Source organism: Marmota monax, unplaced genomic scaffold (genome assembly GCF_021218885.2).
Source record: "Marmota monax isolate L192 unplaced genomic scaffold, Marmota_monax_Labrador192_F-V1.1 WCK01_AAM20220418_F8-fsc00001, whole genome shotgun sequence".
Classification (NCBI taxonomy): domain Eukaryota; kingdom Metazoa; phylum Chordata; class Mammalia; order Rodentia; family Sciuridae; genus Marmota; species Marmota monax.
In genome coordinates, this window is record NW_026693777.1 from 42,103,003 (window position 1) to 42,127,021 (window position 24,019).

The following is a 24,019-nucleotide window of genomic DNA, read 5'->3' on the forward strand; positions in this document are numbered from 1 at the left end:
ACATGCTCTACCACTGGACTACACCCTCAGGCTCTCCTCCAACTCTTATCCTTGAAGTTCCCTTGGCTTATATCCTGAGCTGGCTTACTGTTTCCTGGACTTTGCATCTTCTTCTTTCATGCTTTCACCTTCATTTCTTGAAGCACAACATCTAGTAGTTTTCAGATTATAAAATCAATATATTGACAGAAGAAATGATAACTTTCACTAGATGTATATCTCTAAAAACGGCTTAAATGTGGACCCTCCACAATTCAAGAGTTGAAACTTAATAGCTAATGTGAGGGTAGGAAAATGTTGGTCCTTTAAGAGGTGATGAAATCATGAGAACTCTTCCCCTCCTGAATGGAATGAAAGACGCTTCACAAATTCATGGGACTTGCTCTTCTACTTCCCAACAAATGAGGACACAGCATTCCCATCCTCCAGATAATGCAGAAACAGGGCACATCTTAGAGTCAGAGAGTGGCCTTTACCAGACAATAGGACCTGCCAGCACTTTGATCATGGACTTTCATATTCCAGAAATGAGGTATAAATTTCTGTTCTTTATATCTAGTTGGTGGTATTCTGTCACAGCAGTCCAAATGGACTAAGCTATGTCTCAAATCACACTGCTCCAGCTTGACCTGTGGCTGTGAACACGCTATACAACGGTCATCCTAAAATCTCCTTTTTCCATGACACCCCCTTCTCTCTTTACCACTTTTCTATGTCACGTACCCTGTGTCTAATCTCTGACTTCCTTTTGTTTTAAAGGAGAATATTCTCTGTTGGCTTTTAGGAAATGAGTACATGAGAGTTTTTTGAGACTTATATGTTTGGAAACATCTTTATTTCACATTTGAAATTGGGCTGGATATAGAATTCTAGATTGGGAATAATTTTCCTTCAGAACAATGAAGGCACCATTCTATTATGTTATAGCTGCTAGTGTTGTTGTTAGGTTCAAGGCCATTCTGATTCCTCATCCTTAGTACTTGACCTATTTCTTCTCTCTGAAAATTTATTGAATTTTCTCTTGGTCACAGATCTTTTAAAATTTCATGATGAGGGGCTGGGATTGTGGCTCAGCAGTAGAGCGCTCACCTAACACGCACAAGGCCCTGGGTTCGATCCTCAGCACCACATAAAAATAAATAAATAAAATAAAGGTATTGTGTCCAACTACAACTAAAGAATAAATATTTTTTAAAAAATCATGATGATATGTCCTATTTTCACCCATTTTGTTGATATTCAATGGTCCTATTCAATATGAAAATGAGACAGTTTCCTAATTATTCATTGATGGTTTCCTTCTTTCTATTTGTCTCTTCTTTCTACCTAGATTCCTCTCTAAATTACTTATCTATTGTCCTTTTTTTCTCTCTCCCTTTATCTTTTTACAATACTCTCTGGGATATTTCCTTGATTCAAATTCCATTGAGGTTTTTTTGTTTTGTTTTGTTTTGTTTAAATATTTACTTACTTTTTAGTTGTGGTTGGACACAATATCTTTATTTTATTTATTTATTTTTATATGGTGTTGAGGATTGAACCCAGGGCCTCACGTGTGCTAGGCAAGTGCTCTGCCACTGAGCCACAACCCCAGCCCGTTTTGTTTTGTTTTTATGCTATGAAGTAAATCCCAAGGCCTTAGAATATACCCTTTAAGGTATGCAATATCTTTTTTTTAAGAGAGAGAGAGAGAGAATTTTTTAATATTTATTTATTTAGTTAGTTAGTTTTCGGCGGACACAACATCTTTGTTTGTATGTGGTGCTGAGGATCCAACCCAGTGCTGCACGCATGCCAGGCGAGCACGCTACCGCTTGAGCCACATCCCCAGCCCAAGGACACTGGTTTTTAAAAAAGTTTTCTCCCTGTGTATTCTGTTTGTCCCCTGAGTATCTTTTTTCCTGTGCTCCTGTTGTAGCATCAGTTTTTTATGCGAGACACTTTCCTCAGACAAATGAGATTCCTTGGCTGTCTACTCATTTTTAATTGGGTTGGAGAAGACATGTTGATTCATAGCTTTACAGTAGGCTGATCTGGTTGGGCTGTATTGGGGAAACGTCTCCTGTTAGCACTTTCAAGTCTTTCTTCTTAGTCTAGCCTGATTCCTCAGAAAAGGCACTTCCAGTCTCCTTGAAAAATAGTAGAATATGGGGTAAAGACTAGGAGGGGCAGAGGCTGGTAAATCTGGAGGGAGAAGTGGTAGCTGACCCAGAAGTGTGGACCAAGACAGCAAATCTAACAAAGCCCTAACTGCCTCTCAACCTCCCCCACCTTATATCCAGTTCCAAAGCTAAAACCTTAGCCAAGCATTACCAGTTGTCAGAAACAAAACAAAACAAAAACAAACCTTTAGCATAAAAAGCAGATTCCTGGACAAACCCATAGAAAAAAAATATCCCTAATATCCCTAATACCAGAAAATATTCAGACCCTTATAAAGGAATAAAGTTCTTGGGAATTTCTTATTACTTTTGTGGGGTAAACTGGGCCCAATATGCTTCTCTCCTATTCCTTATGTCCTTATGAATTTGTGACTTATTTTTTGACCCCTTAGCTGGAGTTTTAGAAGGATTTTAGGAAGGAAAAATTAGATATGTATAACCAATCAGCCTTCCTTTATCAAGAACCATAAATGAGAGCTTGGGCAGTAGCTCAGTGGCAAAGCACTTGCCTAGCATGTGTGAGGCACTAGGGCCAATCCTTATCACCACATAAAAAATAATAATAATAAACAAATAAAATAAAGGCATGCCATCCATCTACAACTACAAAAATTTTTTTTTACCAAAGAACCATAAATGATTTCCTTGTGACTATTCTTCATTAACTTAATATAAAACAGATAAAGCAAAAAGGGATAGATCTCAGGTAGGAAAACAATGGATTAATCTGAGAAGGTTATTTTATTGAGATTATATCCCTGAACAGGAGCAGCTTTCAAATATGTTCTTTGCAAATAATTAGTTAGTACATATATTTGAGAGTACTTTCAGCAGAAAAATTATAAAATGCTAGCTCAAATTATTGCACACAAGATGAAATTTATTACCTTATATAACTGGAAGTTCAGAGGTAGGGGCATATGATTAAGCAGCCCAGAAACATCATTAAGAACATGTCACCCTGTCTCTACTCTGCTGTCCTTTTTGTCACCACCTTTTCAATGCTGGTTCCTCTCACGGTCATCATGACTCACTGCAGTCTGATCTCAGAAAGAGTAATTAATCAATAGAAGCTTTCTTTCTTGTTTCTTTACTGTAACCCATGCAGATCCTATCACTCTCCAGTCACTTTCAGATATTAAAAGTCCAGTCCAGTTTAAAACTGCAATACAATTCTAGTCTAACACTCTTCCCTCCTCTACCTCAAGCTTAAAAGCTGAGGAACTCACCACAGGATGATGAACATCAACTCCATCTGTATCTCACTGTGCCCTCTTCTGGGTCTCCCTATTGCCTCCATGAAGTTAGAAGGAAGATTGGGGAAGGGAGATATCTTCTCCTTGACAGGCACAGCCATGATCCTCTCATTTGAATACTGTGGGGCGATCTGTGGAGGACTGACTTGTGGCCCTCTTTGTATACCTGTCAGGTGCCAATTATGGCACTTGTCCGACTACTTTCAACCCCCTCACTATCGTCCCACAACTTCCTTCCAGATTGGCCAGTAACCTCCCCTCAGGCCAAGTTTCTGTGGTTTATACTTGACATTTGAGAAAACCACCCATCCTCATCATGTCACAAGGTGGGTGTGTAAAAGGCCTTCTGTTTTGGATTTATCTCCAATTCCTTTCCCACATCTCAAAATTCATGACGAGCACATCAGCAAGTACACCCCCTAATCAGATTTCCAATTGAGGAAAAGAAGGCCAGCCTTGCATTTTTCACTGAGCAGATGTCTCATGACCTAGATAATGCTGTTTAAATTTCTTCTGTCTTCACTCCACATATAGCCTGGGTATGTGTGGGGACAGGGAGAGGATTGGGGCAGCATCGCTCATTCTGCTGCTTCTTAATTAATCATAAGAATATGAGAACTTTAGCTCCTCTTGTCCTCAGTTTGGGGACTTCAGCTACAACCTCAAGACATTAGTAAAAGTTCTGCTGAGCATTTTGTTTTACAATCTTAAAACAAAATGGCGGGGCTGGGGATGTGGCTCAAGCGGTAGCGTGCTCGCCTGGCATGCATGGGGCCTGGGTTCGATCCTCAGCACCACATACAAACAAAGATGTTGTGTCCGCCGAGAACTAAAAAAATAAATATTAAAAAAAAATTCTCTCTCTCTCTCTTTAAAAAAAAATGGCCAGCAGAATTCTGGTTAAATGCTTCCTCATTCATATATAGAAAGAGAAGCTCTCTAATTGCTATAATTCAGACATAAGTTGTCCCCTGAGAAGCTAATGTGTTAAGCAATGCAGGCACGTTCAGAGGTGAAATGATCAGATTATGAAAGCTATAAACTCATCCATAGACTAAGTCATTTGGTGGATGAATAATCTGAATGAATTACTAGGTAGTAATTATAGATAGGTAGGATGTGTGTGGAGGAAATAAGTCTATATAGACTTTAGGGTAGTGTTATATAATACTGTCTACACCAAATTTCCTCCATAAAATCTACCAATGGAAAAAATGCATAGGGAATGAGACTCTTAGTAAGAGAAAGTCAAAACAAACTATTGAAGTCTTCATAAGCATTAAGTTAATATAGAATAACAATAGTCTATAACATCATTAAATTTCAGAGTTGAAATTTCAACTCCCTCTTCAAGGTTTGAATATAAACCATTTGCTTCAGTCCACAAACTAAGTGTGAAAACATAGAATTTAAAATTTTCATTTTATTTTAATTTTCATTTTGAGGCCCTGGGATGATAGAAATAACCTCAGACAGTCAAGATTTCCTTCCTTTTCACTTTTATACCATGGTATTATGGGAGATGATGGTGGAAAGGGCAAATGTCTTCAATGTCATTGCTCAGTGATCCAAGAAGTTTGTCACTAAGAGATTCAGCTTTCTTGTCCACTGGCACTTATAGGTCTGAAGCTTCATCTTTTTTTTTAAAAAATGACACTCATGAAACCATCTATGAGGCTCTGCCTACGTGGACTCATTACAAGACCCCATATACTAGGGATCCATGACCTGGAGAGCAGGATATATGCAGATTCCCTTTGTAACTGCACAATTTTTTGTGTTGCTGCATCCTGGGGACTTTTTCTGGGAAGCAGTCTTTGGGCCCATTTAACCAGAAAGTGCAAATTTCTGCACTCTCATCACTTTCCTCTGGCCTCTCCCCTCTACTACTCAACCCCAGGGAAGCTTTTTCTATCGGTAGAGATGGCCCCGCTCTCTTCAAACCACCTCAAATCTCTGGTTATCCCAACCTTAACATTACTGATTATCTTAACATTACTTATTATTTTAGACCAGATATTACTTTTTTTTTTTTTGTAATGGGCTGTTTTGAACATTAAAAGGTGTTTAGTAGCATCCCTGGCTTTTAGCCAATAGATGCAAGCAGCATCCTCCAATTCTTGACAATCATTACCAAAAATAACTCTTAGCTAAACCCAAGAGTCCCCTCTGTTTTCAAAACCTGGGCTTTGATACAAAACAACAAACAAACAAACTAAAACTAAGAAGAAACTCAAAGGCAATTTGCTTTTCTTTGAGGCAATGGATGCCTCGTCCACTTCCATGAAGCCATGCATGTAAATGGGAAGGGCAAGGCGAAAGGCAAAAGATATAGTAAATTAGATATACAGAGAATGCAGTTAACTTTTTTATATGACAGCAGAATGCATTACAATTCATATTACACATATAGAGCACAATTTTTCAACTCTCTGGTCATACACAAAAGTAGAGTCACATCCTTCATGTCTTCTTACATGTACTTAGGGTAATGATGTCCATGGCATTCCACCATCTTTCCTACCCCTGTGCTTCTCCCTTCCCCACCCTCCCCTTTTCCCCTTTGCCCTTTCTAAAATTCATTTAATCCCTTCCCCCCCCACACACACAGTATATTATGGATCAGCATCCTTAAATCAGAGAAACCATTTGGCATTGGTTTGGGGGGTTGACTAATTTCACTTAGCATTATATTCTTCAGCTTCATCTATTTACCTGCAAATGCCATGATTTTATTCTCTTTTAATGCTGAATAATAATCCATTGTATACATATGCCACATTTTCTTTATCCATTCATCTACTCAAGGGCATCTAGATTGGTTCCACAGTTTAGCTACTGTGAATTATGCTGCTATAATCATTGATGTGACTGTGTCCCTGTAGAATGCTGTTTTTAAGTCCTTTGGGTATAGACCACAGAGTGGGATAGCTGGGTCAAATGGTGGTTCCATTCCCAGTTTTCCAAGGAAGAATGCAGTTAATATTTTAAAGCTTTATCCTACAGGTGTTTTCTCATCTCTTGCATTAGAATATATATTCCATGTTCATTCTAGCACCTTATTTGTGTGTATATTACATTTTATGTATGGACTGTAATGAATAAGCATATAGAAACTGAGTAGGAAGGAGAAGTATTTAATCACTAAATTCTGATCAATGCAGCTAAAAAAAATAATTATTCTTCACATCTAACACACATGTCTGGAACCATGTTTCTCAGTATTGAACTTGCCTTCCAGGTTCAGAATTTACCCTTCCTTTAGTGAATGAGAGCAAGGTTTGGGTGTTTGCAGGAGAAGATGGATCAAAAACCTTGCATTTTATGCCTTTAACTTTTGCAGGAGTCCTTCTGAGGAAATCAGTAAGAACCAGCAATAACTCTACTTGCAGCAAGCCTTTCATTAGCTCATATGTGAGGGAGATCTCACCATTGCCCCAGGGGCTGTTTCCTCTCATTTATTCATTCATTTATCATTAATTCATTTAAATTTGGCAATAAGAGGCTCCCAAATTCCCAGAACATGAATATCTGTGGAGATTTCAATAAAACAGTGCTAGAGATAACAGTTTCAGGCCTTTATTCTACTGATGAACCAACTTATCACCTTCACACAGGAAATTATAAAACACTGGTTGGAACCTGAGGCTAAGAGAAGGAGAGAGAGTTTAGCTTCTGAAACCTCACATATGGAAAATCTAAGATCATTTCAATATTTTAAAAACCTCACACAAAGAGGCTTTTGATGTTGCCCTGGGCATTAGTACTGATTTCAATTCCTGTTTTATTCATATTCCCCTGCTATTTACCATGATTCATTTTTCTTTTGACTATAGGACTCTAATATAGTACACTAGTTGTGACATAAACCTGCTAAATTTTTACCACTATTTGGGGAAAAATAATCACTTTGTTATAGTGTTATTTATGCTGTATGTTAGTACAATAGTAGACTTCAATATGAAAGCATTAACCCTTCCCCTATACTAAAACTCAATCTAAAATAATCTTTCTTCCCTAAGCATCAGATCTGTCAGGCAGCAACTGTGTGTACACTGAGCCTCCTCACCCCAGGTGCAGACCTGCCAAGAACCCAGCATGATCAAGGATAGGGCATTGGCTCTTTTCTCTAGTACAATCAGACTTGTGCTTGAACTCCAGATGTTAATTTGGTGCACCAGGTGATAAACTGTAGTTCCTTTTCTAAGGATAGGCCAGTTTGGGTTTGTATGTCTGTCTGCCCCTACTCTATGTATACTCTGCTTTACTTATATATCATTTCCAAAGTAAATGTGCATTCATATTCAAATATGACTTATAGGTTTTTGGAAAAGTTGAACATTCTTTTAATGTCCTTTTCAAACTAAGAATTGTCTAAAGAAATACTCAGATTTAGAGTTTCTTTCTTCAGGAATTCAAATAGACCTTGGCATTACATACTGCCCCCAAATTATCATCATGTGTTTTTTTTTTTAATTATTGTTGGAATAAATGATGATGACATCAGATAATATAACTTTCTGAGTAATATTCCAAATAAATTTCCTGATCACTTTTTTTTTTAAGTGAGCTGTATTATTGTGTCACTTGGATTGCACCTGAAAACAGAGCTCCAGAAAGGGCTTTGTGCAGGTATATTCGGAAGGTGATCTCTGAAGGCATGAATGAGGCTAGAGGAAGCAAGACAAGAAAGGAGGAAAAGTCAATATCAGGATGTGTTATTTAATTACCATGGTGGGCAACAGGGACTTGATTCTGCTTGGTCTCATGAGGATGGGACAGATGTCTCCCATAATTATCTAGCATAAGGGCAGAAAGCAGGGGTACTTATTCACTGGTTCCCATGCCCCACTCTCCATAGCACAGGAGGTAGAGAACGATCCCAGGGAGGAAAACAGAAGCTAGGCCTTGACTACTTCCAGGGGAGTGAGTGGATGGAGCCAGCAGAGAAGTCCACTGCAGACTCAGCCAAAATCAGATTGGAGGCGAAGTATGTGAGTCCATGCAACAGAAACTTCTGACACAATTATTATCCCTCCATTTTACAGAGAGACAACTAGAGTGTGTGGCAGTAACCTCACCTGCCTAAAGTCACAAAGCTGGTAGTGACAGGTGTTGGGAGTCGCCCTGGCTCCAAAGACTAACTTCCTCATCTCCCAAGAAGAGCCATCCAATGGTGAGCCCTGCTGGCTCACGTGATCCTTACCCACCAATCAGACTAGCCCTGCTGGCTCACATGATCCTTACCCACTGTTGAGAGCCACAGCCGAAGGGGCCCCAGCAAACTTCCAGCTGCCAGCAAACTTCCAGCTGCCAGCTGATGATTGGTTCACAGCGGCCCCAGCAAACTTCTAGCTGCCAACTGATTGGCTCCTCTGCGGTGATGTTCATTGGGCTGTTTCCCCGCCCTTTCAGACCATGGAGCTGCTCATTGGGGGACTTTTTTTGGCTCCACCCACATGACCCAGCCAATCGGCCTCAAGAGCAGGAGGGGTAGAGGAGGTTGAGAGGCTTGTGGGAAGCCAGTGGTGGCAGTTGGACTCTGAGGGGATTCCTGAAGAGCTGTGTGGTGCAGTGTGTGTGTGTTCTAAAAATAAAGTTCGTTTCTTTTGACAAGTGGCTCCTGAATTGTGCCCAGCCAGACTGCGGCAACCCACCAATCAGAAAGCACCCCAGCCAACTGTCAAACCGTTCAACCATTAAACTGTCATAACTGTCAAACCACCCCCAGCTCTATAAATATGCAGAGCTGTTCCTCAATAAACGGGCATTTTCTCCAACAGCGAGCCTTGTTCGTTCTTTCATTGGTGCTGAAACCCGGGAGGGGAAATGCCTCGATGCTCAAGGGCCCCCTCTCTCAAGGCTTGCCGTCCTCTCTTTCGAGCGCTGCTGCTACTCACACAACACTAGCTCTTCAGTAGGTGAGTTCCCCTACCGGATATCCAACTTCAGATGGGCTATACGCAGGGGCTTTGACCATGATCGTCTGGCAAACCTCTGACGCCCAATCTGGAGGAGAGAATGCACTCCACTACGACCTTCACGGTCACGGTGGACTCTCTGGAACCCGGTTCATGAGCAGGAGGTCCTGAGGGGTGGAAGAACAGGCACTCCACTTTCTCTCTCTCTCTCTCTCTCTCTCTCTCTCTCTCTCAACCACCCTTGTCCCTCTCCTGACCTATGGGGGCCTCTTCTTCCCTCCCTGCAGACTCCCCCTTATTAAATTCTGCACACAAGATTGGCTTTACTATCAATTAGACAATCAAAGTCAATGGCCCCTAGGAGGATCCCTCGATCCCGCAATTCTCAGAGATCTGTTTAACTTCTGCGAGCACTCAAAAAAGTGGAAGGAGATGTTGAGGCTTTTTCTCTTCTTCATTCTCACCCCTATCTATCCGGCAGATGAACCCCCTCCCTACCGACCTCCCCCATCGGATCCGTCCAGCCCCTGACTCGGCCGACACCTTTAGTTTCCCCCAAACTAGGTCCTGCTCCCTAGTCCCACAAACCATGGCCCCCTTAAGAGAGGTTGCTGGACCTGAGGGCATTATCCGGGTACATGTCCCATTCTCTATGAATGACCCCATGCAACTCGAGCAAAGGTTGGGCTCATTCACCACAGATCCCACCACTTACATAAGAGAGTTTCAGTGGGTCCTCCAGGCTCATAGCCTCACTTATATGTTATTGGCTAATACTCTACTTCTTGAGGAACGTACCAGAGTCTGGGAACTTGCCAGAGCCCATGCGGATGAAACTCACCGAGTTAATCCCAATCACCCTCCGGGGCCACTTGCTGCCCCAGAAACTCCCGACTAGGATTATACACAAGCTGGCATACAGAGTAGGGACCGATTCTCCACATGTATTATTGCTGGGCTCAAAAAAGCGGCACATAAGGCCGTCAATTTCCAAAAATTACAAGAGACCCCATCGGAATTTCTGAATCGGCTTATAAAAGCCCTTCAGCAGTAACCTAGATCCCAAAACCCCAGATGGCCGTCATGTCCTTATGACATATTTCCTCTCGCAGAGCTACCCTGACATCCGGGCCAAACTAAAAAGCTCGAACAAGGCCCTGCCACCCCCCAGACTGAGAAATTTCAGTCGTTCACCCAGGCCCTGCAAGGTGCTTCCTTGGGTGGCTGCCCATCACCGAAACCCCCCCTGGGCGCCTGCTTCAAGTGTGGCAAGAAGGGACATTGGGTGAGGGCATGTCCCATACCATGTACTCCGCGTACCCCATGCCCTAAATGTCAACAATAAGGTCATTGGGACTCTGACTGTCTAGATCTGATAGGAGGCCTATGGCCAAGGAATCCTCTGACCTTCTGGGCATGGCAATCAATTGACAGAGTCTTGGGTCCTTGTCCCCAGCTGTAACAGGAACCCAGGGTACGGATTCAGGTGGATAGGTGCAAGGTTGACTTTCTCCTTGACACCAGGGCTACCTTCTCAGTCCTGACAGAATTCTGGGGGCAAACAGTGCCATCCACCTCTCCTATTGTCGGGGTAGGAGGAAAGACCATCTATCCAAGAAAGACTCCCCTATTACTCTGTTCCATATACAACTTCCCATTCTCTCTGACATTCCTAGTTATGCCCCAATGTCCAGTTCCTTTGCTCGGCCGAGATATTCTCTCTAAATTCAATACAACAATCAACATACGGGCTCCTGGCATCAGTAAGGCCCCAGAATCGGCCTGTTCATCTTTTCTGGCTCTTCTGGCAGAAAACTGGCCATTCTGCTCCACTTGTGAGGCTGACATGAAATATTATACTAACCTGGTTGACCCGATTGTATGGGGTACCCACACCCCCTCTACCATTTCCTGCCCACCAGTTAACATTCATCTCAAAGATCCTAACACCTTCCCCAATCAGGCTCAATAGCCCCTGTCCACAAAATCTCTTCTGGGCCTACCACCTATTATTCAGGATCTTCTTAGCAAGGGGTACCTCCATCCTGCTCTTTCCCCTTACAATACTCCCATACTAGCGGTAAAAAAGCCCAACAGGTCCTACCTATGACTCATCAACACCTCCATTAGGCACACACATCCTTTGGTTCCCAACTCATACACCCTGCTGTCTCAGATCCCCCACACTGCCACCCACTTCTCGGTCATAGATTTAAAGGATATCCTTTTGCCTTTAACCTGAAATGTCCTTCCTCTGTGGACAAACCTTGGCCTCCGACCTCCAATCTTTTCACCCCCAGTGCCCCAAATCCACCCTCTTGTAATATGTTGATTATCGTCCGGCAAATCTCTTTGCTCACCTGCGGAGAGGAAAGCACCCCACCACAGCCTTTAAGGCTATGGTGGCCCTCAGGGATTCCTTCCTTGGGCAGACTCGAAAGTCCTAGTCCTCTCACCTTTAAGACTCAGCCGCTAGAGAGACACTTACCCTCTCCTTCCTCTCCCCTCTTTCCAGCCCTGGGAGTATCCAACCTCTCCAGGAAGGGTCCCGAAAAGCCTTGGCCAAGGTCTCCCACGGCTCTGGCTCCATCCAGAATGAGAGCTTTGACTGTCAGGATTCGGTGACGACCAATCTCTGCAGCTCATAACTGCCACTTAGGCACTCCTGATTTTTTGGCTCTAGCGGGGATGCCCCTTTTGCCAATAAATCAGTTTCCTCTTTCTCTGAGTCCTCTTTCCTTCTCCTTACATGGGTAATGTGTCCTCTCTGCCGGTCGACTCTCCCCTACAATGCCTCTTGGATCAAATATAGCACCCAGGCCTGGCCCACTTATCCCTTAGACAACCAAAGCAGATGGCCTATTTTTGGGTCCCTGGATCCCTCCATTCTAAGGGATCTCTTCCAGGCTTTATTCTTGCTCCGATCCAATCCTGCTCTCTGCACCTCTTGCAAACCTCTACAAATTCTTCTAGCCTGTCCAAAGGGCACTCAACAGATGACACAGTTCTCCTACTTAATTTCTTGGCCTTAAAGGGATATCGGGCCTCTCCATAAAAGGCCCAAATAGCATGTATCTAGGGTTCTCTATCTCTCAAGGGAAAAACACCATTACAGTAGACAGAAAACAGCTTATTGTGTCTATTCCTACACCAAAGACCAAAGATGACTCTCCTTCTTGGGTTTGGCTGGGTACTTCAGGGCCTGGATTACTTTTGAATTTCTCCCTCCTCACCAGGCCACTATACAATCTAGCCAAGGGCCCCAAGATGAACCCCTACCCTTAGGGAAGCCCTTTACAAAAAGACCCTTCTCTGGGCACCCGCCCTGCATCTCCCCAACCTCTCCCGACCCTTCACCCTCTATGTACATGAAAAACAGGGACAAAGTCTGGACATTCTGGGTCAGGAATATGGCTCCACATTTGCACTAGTGGCTTACCTATCCATCGACCCCACCATCAGGGGCTGGCCCCCATGCCTCAGAGCCCTAGCAGCAGCCCATGACCTCCAGAAAGAAGCACACAAGCTTACCTTTGGCTCCCTGCTAACCATCTCATCTCCTCACCATCTAAAGGATTTTCTCACTTACAAGGGGCTACAGTCACTTCCTCCTTCCAGGGTTCTATCCCTCCTTGTCTCTCCTTGAAAATCCCTCCATTTCTTTTCAGCCCTGCTCTTCATTAAATCCTGCCTCCCTCCTCCTCCTCCCATCTTCTCCCTCACAAGATCCCATCCACAAATGCCTGGAGGTATTAGAGACAATTTTACCCTGCCCTACCACCATTTCTGAAGGACCCCTGCCCTCTTATACATGAAGGGGTTAAAGTGGTGGGGTATGCTGTCGTTTCCCTCTCATCCATCATAGAGGCAAAACCTCTCCCACACAATATCACCAACCAACAAGCTGAACTCATAGCTGCCACAAGGGCATGCGAGCTAGCAGAGGGAAAAACCCTCTCCCTGTATACAGATCTCCCATGCAGCCATTTGGAAGAAAGGGGGCTATTGACCACCAAAGGGATGGCAGTCATTAATTCCACACTTATTTCTGGCCTACTACGAGCCTCCAGGCTGTCTTCCCAACTGGGAATAATCCATTGCAAGGCCCACCAAACTGACTCCTCCCTTACTACTATGGGTTATTCCAAGGCCGATCAAGTGGCTCAATCAGCCGCCCGCCCTACAGAGCTTTACCTCCTCTCTGCTACTCTTCGTTACCACCGAGGATCGGCCCAAAGATCCCCAACAATTCTTCCAGTTTCTTCACTCTGTATTCCATTCTAGTCCACAGAGTCTCACTACTTTCCTTCACTCCTTTTTCACCCTTTCCCCACGTGATAAGACCCTCCTACAACAGATCACTTCCGCTTGTCAGATCTGCCAGAGAACCTATACCAATACTCCATTAAAACCTAAACCTTTCCCTTCTCATCAGGCCCGTGGTCATACCCCGGCTGTAGACTGGCAGATTGATTTCATCAACATGCCCCAAGTAAAAAACATAAATATATTCTTGTATAGGTAGATACTTTTTTGGGATGGGTTGAAGCCTTTCCCACTTCTAACAAGCGGGCCTCTACGGTAGTTGATCTGTTGCTTACTCACATAATCCCCCGTTTCAGGATGCCCACTTCTATCCAATCAGACAATGGCCCAGAATTCACCTCGCAGGTAACTCAGGGACTGGCTCACACACTATCACTCCCTTGGCATTTCCATTGCCCTTACCGCCCTCAGGCTTCTGGAAAGATTGAAAGGACCAATCGGTCCCTTAGACCCTCACCAAGCTCACCATGGAATTAAGCCTGGACTGGGTAAAGGTGCTCCCCTTGGCTTTATTGTGCATTAGGGCCTTACCAAAGAAGCCTTCTAATCTCTCACCTTTCGAAGTCATTTATGGCTGTCCCCTCATTCCTCCCAGATTGCCTACAGAACCCCTAACTATCTCTGAAACCTATGCCCTGCCCTTCCTCTTCCATTTACAATCTGAACTCTGGCACTATCAAGACTGGCTCCTTCCTGACCCCAGTCTCTTTCAAAACCCTACCTCCTTAACACCTGGTCAACTTGTTTACTATTGCCCACCGGGGAAAAAGCCCCCTCTAAAAACAAAATGGGAGGGTCCTGCTCAGGTGATTATGTGCACTCCCTTGGTGGCCAAACTCAAGCTGTCTAATAACCAACTTACCCCATGGATTCATATTTCCAGGCTTAAGCCCGGCACTCCTACACCTTCATCAGAAGAGCCAACGATCGTCACCTGTCATTAAGTACTCTTGTCAATGCTCCCCCTCATTTCTGGCCCCTCTTGGGTCCTCTCTTTGTCCTGTATCTGAAGATTCAAGGCAAGTGACCCTAAGGGCCCCCTGCAGCCAGAACCCCCCCTACTTGCTTGAATATGGCCAGTAGTGGGACCGTTGTGTGTTGTCCTTCTGACAAACCACTTAGGTGTCCAGAGTATGGTGACCCCTGAATAAGTGTGATCATAAGAGAGCACTTTACCAGTTGCCTTCTGGGCCTAAGGAGGAACATGTGTATTTTGTTTACCTTCCCAGTTTCGTAAGAATTTCAAGTATCAGTATTTAAATTTGAGGTGTTTCACATAAAACCTGGAGAGATCTGACTGCTCTCAAAGGGAAATATGGTAACAGTGGGCCACCATCCTCCCTTGGCTGCCTTCGAGAAAGGCAAAGAGAGAAGCAAGCTGGTACACCCAGGTAGGAGAAAGTTTGAAGAGCAGCCTTAATAGAGAGGGGAGGGAGCTAGATTGGACTAGGAATGAAGAGTGGAATTGAGGGTGTTAGGTGCAGGACAGGCTGGTCTGCAGGGCATGCCAAACAAAGTTAGCTGCAGGATGACCTGGCTTCTCAAACCCTCTGTCTGGTTCTTTATCACCTGTTTGCTTCAAGCCCAAACGCCCAAGCCCCTGCTCAAGGCTGAACACTCAACCCCCCACTCAAGGTTGAACACTTAACCCCCCTTGTGCCAACAAGGCAGCTTGCAGACCCAAGACCCCATTAGATTTGGGCTATAAAAACTCCCTGTGCCTGTTCCTTCCCCCTATCATAAAGTTCATTCAGACTCAGGTGGGTAAAATTTCTAGTCAAGTTTTTAACCAGCTTCTCCTCAGGAATTACCAACTCCTGGCTACTGATGACCATAGTCGAGACCTATGCCGAATGGACTGAAAACATCATGGATCTGTGGTGGCAAGGAACCTTCATTGATACCAGTCTTCTCTGCCCTCCTGTGGGGGCTCCTTACTTCCCTCCTCTCTTTCTCCCATGCTGCCCCATCACAGCAGGAAGCAGCCACAATGAGTCAACGCCCACTCTCATTTAATAACAAAGAGGGGGGAATGTTGGGAGTCGCCCTGGCTCCAAAGACTAACTTCCTCATCCCCCAAGAAGAGCCATCCAATGGTGAGCCCTGCTGCTCACATGATCCTGCCGTCCAATGGTGAGCCCTGCTGCTCACATGATCCTTACCCACCAATCAGAAAACACCCCAGCCAACTGTCAAACCGTTCAACCATTAAACTATCATAACTGTCAAACCACCCCCGGCTCTATAAATATGCAGAGCTGTTCCTCAATAAACAGGCATTTTCTCCGACATCGAGCCTTGTTTGTTCTTTCAATAGGGCCAGGATTTGAACATGAGAAATCTGACCTTGGAGGTCAAGGCCCCCACCACCATGCTAGTGACAATCTCTTTTGCAGGATACAGATGTCAGTCCAGTCTTCCCTTGTGCAACTCCACCTAAAGATTAGAACAATCCAGGATTGGGGTTGTGGCTCAGCGGTAGAAAGTTCACCTACCATGTGCAAGGCACTGGGTTCAATCTTCAGCACCACATAAATAAAGGTATTGTGTCCAACTACAACTAAAAATAAAATAAAATAAATATTTTTTTTTAAAAAAAGATTAGGGCAGTCCATCTGCCGACTCAATTTAAAATTCACCTTTATGACATTTATTCAAATGTTGCATTTTCTTCTTTGGGAATTCATTCTCTTCCAGTTGCAAAAACACAGAAAAATGCTGCTGCAACGTGGCATTTGCATTTGTGGGGAAAAACTGAATAACTTTAATTTGAGACCATGAAGGAAAAGAGAGGTTCAGATGGTATAATACTCAAGAGGGAAAAGAAGGGAGAAAAGCACAGCTCATACAACTTTTTGTTGTGATGGTTCAGAAATGGATGTTTAATTTTTAAAATATTATTCTTCAAAAAGTATAGAAATACACCTGGCAATAACCTGTAGAAGTCAACCATCTGCTTCAAATATACATAAGAAATACACCCAACCAAAAACTCTGCTTCATCAGAATTTATTTAGCAACACATCTATATTATCAGGACAACACCCAAATGGATACATTTGACAGATTCTTGTAAAGTGGATAGAATTTTCTGACAGATTGTTTTTTCCCCTTGATAAAAGCTGTAACAGTTATGAGGCTTTGAAAGATAAGTTTAAAGGGCCACAACATGGACTACCAGGGCCAGGAACTATGGAGGCATGCACACAGGGTCCAGGAGTCAGGAAAGCCTCAAAAGAGGTGCCAGTCCCCTGTTTCTGCTGTGAGCAAACAAGGCTGCAAGGTAAGAAGCACAGAGAAGAAGGTGCTTCCTCTGCAGGGAAGATCCTTGGCTTCCCATTCAGGAATCACAAGACATAACACTCAAGAGAAAAAAGAAAAGGAAATTCCCTACACATCCTCTGAGCTTCCTTCAGGGAACAAGGGCTCACTGTGCTTAAAGGAGTGGGTGTGTTAGGACCACTGCCTTTGGGATGTGGAAGTTTGCCAGGGAGGACACCCACCCACTTCCCTTCAAGCTTTCTCAAGGCACCAGATTGGAGCCCCCAAGTAACTACCATTAACAGGAACAAAACACTCTAGAGAGAAGAGTAGGCTGGCACTTGATTTGTCCTCATTGAAAGTGAAGCATTAGGTCTGAATTCAGCCTGAAGAGATGAGAGCCACCAGGAGACTAATGAGCTGAGAACGCTGCCCTCCTTCTTCCACCCACTCTGGCACCTACTAAAACTTCACTGGGAAGGAGGAAATAAAGAGCTTGCCTGGTCTAGGTGTTGCTTTGGCATTTTACAATGATTACTTCTCCCTGTTCCGTTCATGGCTCTGTCTGTGAGAACCACAGTTGTACAACACATTGAAAATGAGACTGGCATGCCGATCCATTCTCTCAGAAGAGAGTCATTTTTGTCACTCTTGCCAGTCTTTTGGGCAGAATCAGCTTTCCTAATCAAGTATTTTTAGTTGATGTTTCCAAAGAACCCAGATCATGCTAACTTTGCATTTCTCAGCCACCTTTTAATGCCAAAAGTTTCCATAACATGTTTTTTTCCAATATGCTTTACTCATACTGATTGTGAAACAGCATCTTTCATATGAGATCATGTGGAAGAGAAAAGACTACAGTGCCATGGGCACCTCTGAGCAATCTTTCTTCTCCACCTCTAAGTTTCTCTCTCATTTGTTAATAAAATACAGTTTAATAAAAAAAAAAAAGAAAGAAAGAAACCTTAATTAAGAGCCTGCAGTGTTTTCCAGCTAACACTGGCCATGACAGAATGATGCAGGTCCATTTTTCAAAGGCTCTGATGACGTCAAAAGAATGTCAGTATAATCAAAAACAAAAATTCCCCTTGTCCCCTGAACATATCTAAGGCCATATCTGTCAAACAGAGGTGGAATTGTCATCCCTTACTTATACTCCAATTAGAGGGATGAAGGATATCGGGAGGAATAGTGAGACACATAATTTGAACTTTCAGGGAAACAATGCCAGATGCCATGACCCTATCTTCTCAATAGAAAAGGTTTTTCTGTTTGTTTTATTTAAGTTACCCAAATATGCATCTTCTTTGTAATCTCTCCACTCCAAAATTATCTTGGGCTTCCCTTAGTGTTTCTGCTCCCTCTGAACTTGTGGAATTCCTCTATGTGTGTTCTCTTCTGAGCCCAGGAAAATGAGAACTCCCCCAGAAATGCACATGGAGCACTCACCCAAGACTTGTTCCAATCTGCCTAACTTTCATCCCATAGAGAGGAATGTAGACTTTACTGAGCACATGGATCACTGAGACAAATATGTCTACTCCTTCAATAAATAGACATTTTGATTTTATAGAGATTTCCCTTTCATTCAAAAGCATTTGCCCTATACAGAAGGAATCACCCTACAGTGGGTTGCAATGAGATCTCAGAACTCATGGTCACAGTGAAGGAAGGGCAGGAATGTAGAAGTTCTCTGTTACTTCCAGGGATTTACAATCCTTGCTAGGAATCCACCTTTGGAAAAATGCTCACTTTGTTGTTTCTGCTCATCTTCCGTTCTACCCTGCTTGCCTTGGGCATCTTTGTCTGGATCAGCTCTTCTGGGGTATTGCCCAAGGGGGGAAGCAGCCTCTTCTTGCTGTTTCGGGTCTCTGACAGCCACTGAGGAGGCAACTCAAAAGGCCCAAAGCCAAACTGCAGCGAATACTTGTCAGGGAATGTCTCAGGCTCCACAGGGGCTGCTGGTGCCACCTGGGATACAGAATCTACTGCGCCTGGGGGTGGCGTGGGGCGTGCAAACTGTGGTCCCTGTTGTCCCTCCAGGCAGGTGCCTTCTTTGGCCTGGAAGTCAACCGAGCCGAGGTACTTGGCTTCACTCTCTTCCTCATCCTCTGTGGGCTTAAAGATCTGCTGCTGCCCAATGTGGAACATCTCTAGGAGCTGGCTGCCTGAGCGCACACTGGGTTCCAGGCTGGTATCAGTCACCCCACTCCCAGTACTTACCACATTCCGGCGGCTGTACTTGTGGTGCAGCTGCACCAGGGTCCCTATCAAGCACTTGCGGACTGATTTGTTCACAGTTAGGAAAAGCACAGGGTTTGCCAGCAGAGAGACCTTGGGCAACCAAATGGCAGTGAGCAGCAAGAAGACAGAAGTGTCAGGGATGTTGAGCACAGTCTGGTAAACAACCAGGGTGGCGTAGGGCACACTGCACAGGGTGAAGACCATCACCATGGAGAGCAGGGTGGCATGTAGCTCAGCCTCCCGCTGGGAGGCATAGGGGATGGAGACAGTGTTCTGCGGGGTCCGAAGCGCTGCTATGATGACCTTCTTCTTTTGGCTGGCACTCAGGGCCCGTCGGATCAGGATCAGGAAGAGAAACACCACAGCCACAGGCACAATGACCGTAGTGATGTTATAGATTAGAACATACACGATGTGGCCCAAGGAGTTGCTCCAGACTTCTGTGCATGTGGACATGGCATAGATATCAGCCACATTGGTCACTGCAAACACAGGGACACTGGCCACAATTGCATGGGCCCAGATGTACATCACCAGTTCCCGGGACTTGGCATCAGATATTTTTCTCTCCAGTGGATAGAGGACAGAGTAGTACCTGCACAATACACAATCAAAATTAATTTCACAGAAGATACTCTGCCAATTAAGGAAAAATAAATTACCAAAAGTAGGCAAGACGGGGGAAAGGGTCAGGTTCTTCTCTTTGGCTTAAGCCAGGGAACCACTAGAGGAATCCAGAAAGCTAGACCTTAAGTTTTGAGAACTCTATCATACACTAAGAAGTATCATAGCATCAGTACACCAAAATAAATAAATGAGCTGTAAATACATCTATTTTCCACTTTAAGGGTAAAAGGTAACTTATTACATTTTTACATGGATGAGAGACTCTTCAGGGAAATTTTTGAAGCCACTAGCAAGAAGAAATTTGTCTACACACATATTCAAAGCCAACCATGCAGTGGATATCATTAGCATTCAAAGCAGTTCAGGGCAGAAGAACTTGGGTGAAGTCTGGATTCCAACAAGTCCCAGATAACAAAAATTATGCCTCCTCAATTGCCATTGTTCTCATGATAACTCTATGAGAAAATGATAGTATTAAAATGCTGGCACAATTAACTTTTTGCTAAAACCAGATGAGACTTTTTTCCTTCTAAGCTTTAGCTTGATGATTCTATAACCTCTCAAACAAATTCACTTTGTTTTATTATCACCAGTGATTTGGGAAAACTGAGTAATTCATTCTAGAGCCACACATATTATAAAGGTGCTGCCACCTTCCATCAGAGATATGGTGAGTGTCTTCATCTAAACTCAGCCCATGTCTCTTCTGTCAGCTAATATTGGAGTTGACCTCCCAACACAGTGACGTTCACTCACTCATGGGGCCAGATAAGCATGCATGACAAGTACCATCTCTGTACCTGTCCTGTGGCAATTCCTGGGTTACAAACATGGAAGATGCACAGAATGTCTCTAAATTCCATGGTAAGAAAGACATGTACATGAAAAATTATAAACAAGGAAGTGATGGCTTTACTGGAGGCAGGTACAGGACAGGGACACCTAGAGCTACCTGGGAAAATATCAAAGAGAAAGCAGCATTGTGATGGAGTCTGGCAGGGGGACAGCAGGGAGGAACATCCCAGACTGAGATGTGATGAGAGCACAACAGTGACCATGGATGATCAGGAAAGGATGGAACATGGTGAAATGTGTTCTAGATTTCTTTCTGGTAAGGAAAGAAAGAGAAAGACATGCATAAATGAGGCATACTCTCAAAAATTTTTTCCTTAATACAGATCAATATTTCCAATCACAAGTCTATAAACATGTGATGACTCCACCCCCACACATGAATGCATGCCCAGAAGTCTACTAGCTCTGCTTACATTTCCTCACTCATATGAACAAACCCAGGCCCCCATCAATTGCTTATTCCATTATGTATTACAACACAAGCACATAGTCCTCTTATAAATACATCTCTAGAAGATGATGCAGGAAGTGTGGGTGGCCTTTCAATTAATTTGCTAACTTGGTGCCATGAAACCAATAGCTGCAAAAGAAATGAAAGGATGTCTTCCCTTCTCCCTCATGCACACCATGCTGGTTCCTGAAAATGACTTCTGTGTAATAAAACAGGAATTTACCCAGCTTATTTTTCTACTAAAAGAACTTGTTTATCTTTTTGTGTTAATGGAGGTAAAAATGCAAAGTTCTTCTGATGTAAAGATAATAAGGATTTCTTTTTGTTTTTATATTTCTATATCTAAGATCAGGGCCCAGAATAAGGCTCAGAAATTACTGCACTGTTTCCAGGTATAGTAAAACACTATTCAGTATAAGATGTCCCCACTCTTGTTGAAAACTATGATTAAAAATTTTCAGGATTCATATCAGCATTATTCACAACAGCCAAAAAGTGGAAACAAACCAATGTCCATCAACTGAGAAATAGAAAAACAAAAAGTGGTTTACCTTACAATGAAATGTTATTTAGCCATAAAAATGAATATTCATGCTATAATATTGGTAAAACCTTGAAAACATGCCAAGTGAAAGAAGCTAGATGTGAAATAACACATACTATATGATTCCACTTAAATGAAATATTCAAACAAAGGCAAATATAGAGAGACAGACAGAAAGTAGATTGTGGTTGCCTAGGTCTGGGGTGGGAATGGGAAGTGACTTCAATGGGCACAAAAGAGAGTCACAGAGCAGAATACTTTGTGCAAAAATTTGATGACCACAAAGTGCCCATTGGGAGGGTGCTGACTACACAACTCTATAAATACACTAAAATTCATTTACTTGTACCTTTAAAATGGCTACATTTTCTAATATGTAAATTATATCCCAAAACCACTTTAAAACAAAAACTTCCAGGAAAGAAGACTTGTGATACAAAGCTGAAAACTTAATATTCCACCAGGTCAGTGTCACACACCTACCAGCCTAACTACTGGGAAGACTGAAACAGGAGGACTGCTTGAACCTAGGAAATAGATGCCAGACTGGGCAACACAGCAAGACCTCATCTCAAAAGGAAAAAGATTTCACCAGACCAGACAGTACAAGGAGCAGTGGAAAAAAACATCTCTCACAGACACAAGCAGTTCAACACCAAATGCATTAGAGCAGCCACTAGAGTGTGAACTTGAGCCAAGGACTCTGGCTTCCAAATTATAAAAAGGCAATAACTAAGAATAAGATTCATTTCCAAATGAATATCCTTTTAAAAATGATCACATGGAAAAACCACCACCATGACAATATGAAGCCTTGGATCTAAATTGTCCAGAGGAATTCTAGTGTTATCTGATGAGGTCCAAATAGGCCATTTGTTAAGTAACTACTGAATCATTCTCTTGTTCTTCCAGAAATGTTTTCATCCTGCATCAAAGATCCCTAATTGCAATGTTACCAATCAGATGAGCAATCTACTTTTAATTGCAATGCAATACCAATTCCAACCAAGATGATGTGACACCATGATCCAGTAGCTCTGCTCTAGCATCCTCACCATATAACCCCATGCCATGTCTTTTTGTAAGGATCTTATTTTCCACGGCTGCTGCAAATCAATCCATCCTTTGTGAGGCTGTGTTTTAGACATTCATTCCACCCCCCCCCCTTTTTTTTTTTTACCAAAAGCAGACTAAAAAGCAGCATATGGAACATTGACTATTCATCATTTGGTTCATGATGCTCAGTTTTCAATATACTTTTTAAATAAAAGCTGAGCCCCTAGCAACCTGAACTTACCTGTCCAAAGCAATGGCAGGGAAGCTGAGGATAGTCACAGAGCAGAACACTTTGTGCAAAAACTTGACGACCTTGCAGAAGAGCATGGTGTAGATCCACCAGCAACAGTGAGGACTGGTGCTGAGGACGATGTCAAAGGGCACGCAGACCAGGCTGGCACAGATCCCCGAGCAGGCCAGGTTTTTAATGAACCTGTTGGTGACAGATTTGAACACTGTTGTGCGGCAAGTTGACCATAACACCATGAAGTTTCCTGGCCAGATATGCAAAAATAAAAATAAAAAAACAAATTAAGAATTTAAATAAAAATTAAAAATAAAAAATCAAGAAAAGGAAAGAAAGAAAATTTAGGTTAAAAAGAATGTTTAAAACACCTTTCAGATTTGACTTCAAAGGATTTCATTTAAACACTCACATATTGTCAATTTATGTAAAATTAGATTGCACACACATCATAAAGTGTAGGTGACATTTTGGTGGTAAGTTTTGTTATTTAATTTTAGGCAAAATGGAATTATGATGATGATGAGTTAGTATCACTGGCATATAAACAATTAGCTGGGTATTACTTAATCTCAGGTAGTCTACTGTTATCAAGTTTGCTAATGACTTCCAAGTTGCCAACTGCAATACAAGTACACTGTAGGTCACACATGTAATTTAAATTTTTCTCATAGATACCTTTTTGTTTGTTTGTTTTATAGTTGTAGGGGGACACAATATCTCCATTTCGCTTTTTTTCAATTTTTAAAATTTTTTTTCAGGTGTTGTTAGACCTTTATTTATTTATACATGGTGCTGAGAATCGAACCCAGTGCCTCACACATGCCAGGCAAGTGTGCTACCACTGAGCCACAGCCCCAGCCCTCCATTTCACTTTTATGTGGTGCTGAGGTTCAAACCCAGCACCTCTCGTGTGCTAGGCGAGTACTCTACCACTGAGCCACAACTCCAGCCCATCATAGATACCTTTTTATAAGTAAAAAGAAGCAAGTGAAATTTTAATAATAAATTTAATTTAACCCAATAAATCCCAAATATTATCATTCCACATGTAATCATTATTTTAAAATAC

At 42.9% G+C, this 24,019-nt stretch overlaps 1 protein-coding gene across 1 annotated transcript in view; it reads right to left on the minus strand.

The window, feature by feature from the left end:
- Positions 1 to 16,658: 16,658 nt before the first annotated feature.
- Gpr176 (G protein-coupled receptor 176) overlaps positions 16,659 to 24,019 on the minus strand; it is a 123,014-nt gene continuing 115,653 nt past the window's right edge. Inside the window, exons 2-3 of the mRNA XM_046461749.2 lie at positions 22,945 to 23,197; positions 16,659 to 19,765 (exon numbers count right to left, since the gene is read on the minus strand). Coding sequence (XP_046317705.1) covers positions 18,649 to 19,765; positions 22,945 to 23,197 — 1,370 coding nt within the window. The 3' untranslated portion in view covers positions 16,659 to 18,648. The remainder of the gene's footprint in view (positions 19,766 to 22,944; positions 23,198 to 24,019) is intronic.